The 5,538-nt window shown below is 38.5% G+C and overlaps 1 protein-coding gene across 1 annotated transcript in view; it reads left to right on the top strand.

Annotated features, from left to right (window-relative positions):
• Nucleotides 1-5,538, top strand: part of trappc6b (trafficking protein particle complex subunit 6B) — a 27,292-nt gene that overhangs the window by 17,165 nt on the left and 4,589 nt on the right. The window contains exon 5 of the mRNA XM_014028581.1: nt 5,082-5,175. Within this exon, the coding sequence (XP_013884035.1) occupies nt 5,082-5,175 (94 nt within the window). The remainder of the gene's footprint in view (nt 1-5,081; nt 5,176-5,538) is intronic.

Raw genomic sequence — 5,538 nt, 5'->3', positions numbered from 1 at the left:
TGCTAGCTCTGTAAACAAACAAGCCGGCTGATGAGACGTCACGTCTTTTACTGCGCATGCGTGTCACATCAGTGCTGTGTAGCGTTCACACAGGGGTCTGGTGCAGGTCACATTCAATGTAATGTGAACGTTCACACAAAAAGATCGGATTTTTTCAAAAAATCYGAACTGAGCATTAAGACCTGCAGTATGAACGTAGCCCTAGACTGGCCCAGTAAGAGACATGAAAATGGGGCCATTGATGATCCTCGTTCAGCTGGACTGTGCCTGAAACAATTTATGAAGAAAAATGTCAGAAATGTCTCAGTTTCAGGTGTTTAAAGCTTGTTGTTTCCAACTCATAAAGATTCAAACTATCTGGTCTGAATACACCAGAGATGTAGTAGAGTGCTGTATAAATGTGTGTGCACGGGGAAATGAAACCTGCTGTAAAGTGAAGCCTGGTTGGATAGAAATATAAACACAGTCCATTTGCCATTTTAATAGAATTACTGTTTGTATTCTTATTCTTTTTTATTTAAAATCCAATAGTTCCTCTTAAAGCCCATACATTGGAGGCAGATTGATGTCCTGATCCTGGTTGTTCCTTTCTGTCACTGATGTGCTGCTCAACAACATGAAGATTCAACACAATCTGCTGGACTCTGTAGATAGAGAACAGTTGCTAATTTGCATCTTATGACGTCTGTGAATGTTTTTGTAAAGTTTTCTGAGATTCCTTTAAATTTATGACTTAATTACAGTATATACATAACTAAAATTAATTTAACTGAATAACCTACTGGGATTGGATAAGACTTAAAGTGCCTGTGCCATGCATATCCATGAAATACAACAAGGCAAAGAAAATATATTTATATTTAAGAAACTTGGCATAATACACATGATTTGACCCAATTAAGTCACATAATTGGTATATTTTCTTTTGAATTTGGCTCAGCTAAAATGAAACAGGAAGTGACATCGATGTGGAACTCTTTGAGAAAGAAAACTCCCTGGTTTTTGTTTATTGCAACAATATTATTTGAACTATGACTCTTTCTCATCTCTCTATGATAGTGATTAAAATAATCTGAAGAAACGTCAGATTTTTCTCTACAGTCTGTGTTAGCCATTTTAGCAATGTTTTGTTTACATTCAGACATTCCCCTTTGACATCACTTCCTGTTTCTTCACATGTGAATATCTCAACAACTGTTCATCTCAGTGACATGAAATCTTTTTTACAATATGTTATCAGTGTTATCTTTCCAAAATTATATGAATATTTATTATAAAAACTTGATGTCACAGGCCCTTTAAGTGGCATTCTGATCCAGACCATGGTCCTTTGTTTTGTTCTGTGGTGTTTCTCAGGMTTTTTTTTTATTTATTTAGCTGATTTTCTCAGGTAGTAAAGTTACTGATTGGTCTGTTTAGGATAATGTGGTTTTCACCCCTGAAACATTGTCTTCAGTTTGCTCTGGGTGGAAAGGTTCTGTTGATCTATCTGGAGGGTCCAGCAGCTCCTGAACATCTGCAGTCTCTCTGAATTTTGTTCACCTCGAGAAGCTCGTTCTGGAACAACTACGCCCCACTTTCAGCCACACCTGGATCCCCTTCAGTTTGGCTCTCAGCCCCGGAACAGAGGACGCCATCATCTTTCTGCTGATCCGAGTCTATTCCCACCTGGACCAGCCAGCCAGTACTGTGAGAGACATGTTCTTCGACTTCTCCAGCYCCTTCAGCACAATCCGGCCTGCTCTCCTGGGGGACAAGCTGAGGGGGATGCAAGTGGATGCCCCTCTTGTGTCCTGGATCATGGACTACCTGACTGTCAGACCACAGTATGTACGACTACAGAATTGTGTGTCTGACAGACTGGTCAGCAACATCGGAGCTCCACAAGGAACTTTTCTTTCTCTATTCCTCTTCACACTTTACACCACAGACTTCAACTACAGCACAGCGACCTGCCATCTTCAGCAGTTTTCTGATGACTCAGCAGTAGTTGTTTGTATCAGCAGGGGTGATGAGGAAGAGCACAGAGCGATGGTTAAGGACTTTGTCTCATGGTGCCAGCAGAACCACCTACAGCTCAATGTAACAAAGAGCTGGTGGTGGACCTGAGGAGGAACACTGCACCAGTGACCTCTGTGTCCATTGGAGGGGTCCGCGTGGACATAGTGGAAGACTATAAAAACTGTATTTGGGGGTACATATTGACAAAAACTGAACTGGGTCAAAAACAAAGACGCCGTCTACAGAAAGGGCCAAAGTCGTCTCTACTTTCTGAGACCTCTGAGGTCCTTTAACATCTCCCAGACGATGCTGAGGATCTTCTATGAGTCTGTGGTGGAGAGTGCCATCCTCTATGCTGAGGCAGCAGACTGAGGGGGGCAGACGCCAACAGACTCAACAAGCTGATCACAGAAGCACATTCAGTGCCAGACTCATTGCACCTAAATGCACCACTGAGRGCCACWGGAGGTCGTTCCTACCAGTGGCATTCAAACTCTATAACTCCGCCCGAAACATGTGAAACCATAAGTCATCTGTCACTWTAATACATCTGTGCTCTTTATTTAGCTACGACACCTTAATCTAACATGTGCAATATCAATATTCATCACCTTTTCTCACTGTTGTTATTTCTATTTACACTGTATAGCCGCTAAAGCAGGGGTCACCAACCTTTTTGAGACCGAGGGATACTTTGGGAGTACCGAGTAACATGAAGGGCTACATAAATTTACACCACTCACCTTTAATTATAATAATAATAAATTAATACATGTAAATATTTGACTCCCTGATTGCATCTTAATGTTAAAGACTCCTCATGATAATCATAATTTACTGTGCTAGATATTAATACTAATAATTTATCATAATAAGTAATTTAAACTTTGTGCAGCAGCAGGGGGATCTGATTCCAGAGTTCCCAGTTTGAAACCATTTTGGATCTCTTCAGTGTGACTGGAGTGTGAATAGTTGTTTGTGTTTTTGTGTCTCTGTGATGGTCTGAAACCTGAGACCCAGATTAGGACCAAGAAGGACATAATGGATAGATCCTTATTTTATAGTAGAAAACATATTTAAACATAAAACATTTTAATTTAATCTCAATTAATAACATTTATAATTTTGTGTAGTTTGTAAATATAAAAAAATGAAATAATAATATTTGACAGCTTTTAGGAATGAAAACATTTGTAACATTTATTTAAAATACACCAGTTTAAAAAACAAAACCAAAAAAAACAGGTGTAGCCTATTTCTTTAAGAAAATGGTAACTTCTTTACCATTTTTTAAAAGAAACTTTCAGTAAAACAATAAACTCATTCCCTCTGTGCTCATTCCTATGGAAGAGCATTGCATTCACCAAAAAAAAAGGACTGCTGATCTCATAATTACGAGATCGTATCTCATAATTATGAGATCCTGATCTCATAATTACGAGATAAGTTAAAAAGAGTCAGCTGATTTACATTACAGGAAAGGAAACAATGACGGCACCATCACATTTTATATGCTTTTATTTCCTCTAGGGAAATATTGAGTTTACTTAATGTGGATGGTGTTGTATCTATTAATGTGGGTTTATTGATCAGTCCAACTGCACATCGGTTAAAATGTTCTGTTCAATTCAGCTTCAGCTCAAACATAACACCGTCATTTAGCTGGTAGTGGTGCTTCCAGTTTCAGCAAATGGATATTTCAAAATAAAAGTCAGATTCAATACAGTCTGAACAAAACATCACAGAGCTGGTATGATGCTGTATGGATGATAGTATGTCGACATTACGCAGGTATCTTCCTTGTTGTTCAAGTGAAAAGCCCAGTCTGACATACTGGAAGTCGCTCTCTTCCTGCAGTACAGGATGCCARGGCTATAGTYTAGTTAATGCCTCTGAAATGCTTAAATTACYTCCTGTATGTACACAAAGAGCACACACTTCCTCCACTTTCAACCCTGGGTCACAACTTTATTAAACTCTGGTGAATTAGCATTACACAGCTCGTTCTGGGCACTCGTGTGTTCGACATTACACACGTCCAGGACCGTTACCTGCTCAAAATCCACAGGAGATCAGGACCTCGTAATTATGAGATCTTTTCTTGTAATTGTGAGATAATATCTTATAATTATGTCATCTTATCTCATAATTATGACATCCTGATCTCGTAATTGTGAGATCAGGAGTCAAATATTTTTGTACTAGGTGAATGCAATGCTTTTCTGTACATTCCTACCAACTCTTGTAGATACAAAATATCAGCTACTGTGACTGCTGGAAATGGGCACCAGTGACCCACGCAACCCTGAAAAGGAATAAGCGTGTACAGAAAATGGATGGATGGATGGATAATATAAAAAAACAAGTACAGAATAAAATTTCTCCCCATCGTGAAAATTTGTTCTACGTTTTAATGCTTGTTTCCTCTCTACTCAGAGGTAAACAAGCTGAATATCTGTGGTGTAAATGTTAATTTTCCAAAGGGTGGGGGCTGGGGGTGGAGTTCAGTGTGTGTCTGTGTGTAGCTGCAGTCTACAGGACAGAGAGGGACTCGCAGAGAGACACAGGAGAGAATTTCTTGAGTTTGTTGAGTTGACGGGTTTAACGGGAGATGTGGCTTTAACAGCAGCTGTTTGGAAAGTGTTTTGTTAATAATAGCTCAAAAGAGCACATGGGTGACTTTTGGTTCCTTTTTAAATTTTATTTTTTATTTTTTGCATTTAGAGCACTGCTTCTATGATCAGTCGATCAGTGCTATTTTTAGAATGTGTCCTGCGGCACTGTATTGGTGACCCCTATTAAAAAATGCTCATTGTTCTGTGTGTTCATTTGGTTCTCCAGAGTTTTTATACTTATTTCTTCCTTGTGTGCTTTAATATTCCTTCCTTTATACTTTATTTCTAATGCTTACTTGAATGGTTGCAGCTGTAATAATTGCTATTTCTCCCGGAGATCATTAAAGGATTCTGATTCTGACCTAATCCTTGAAAAGGAGCAGAGGATTGTTTTTATTAACTGAATCTTTGCATTTGTGAAAACATTGTGACTAGAACACAGTCTTGTGTTGTGTCTCTCCACAGTATTTGGCTTTCAGCTGTGGCCTTGTGAGAGGAGCTCTGTCCAACCTGGGGGTCCGTAGTATTGTGACAGCTGAGGTCTCTGTCATGCCTTCATGTAAGACCCTGACAATCTGCACACAGTACAATCTTAGGGTCTAAATATTTAGTACACAATGTAAGACACTTTACTACGGTATAAACACTTGAGATTTTTTTCCGTGAAGTTTTTAACAACCTTTTTTACAACCTTAATTCTAAAAACTTGGAGCTTTGTGTATAATGTAAATAACAATCTAATGCAGTAATTTGCTAATCTCATAAATCTATATTTTATAATGAACCATAGTAAACATATTAAAGGAGACAAATTATGGGTCCTAGAAATGTTTATGGTATGTCTGTGGGCTATCCAGACCATGTTTATTCAATTTAATGCACAAAATAATTCTCAGATAATAAAATTTCCCATTTTCTAGTT

This window comes from Austrofundulus limnaeus, unplaced genomic scaffold (genome assembly GCF_001266775.1).
Source record: "Austrofundulus limnaeus strain Quisiro unplaced genomic scaffold, Austrofundulus_limnaeus-1.0 Scaffold785, whole genome shotgun sequence".
Taxonomy (NCBI): domain Eukaryota; kingdom Metazoa; phylum Chordata; class Actinopteri; order Cyprinodontiformes; family Rivulidae; genus Austrofundulus; species Austrofundulus limnaeus.
Note: the sequence above shows the minus strand (reverse complement) of the source record. Positions and strands in the feature narration are given on the sequence as shown.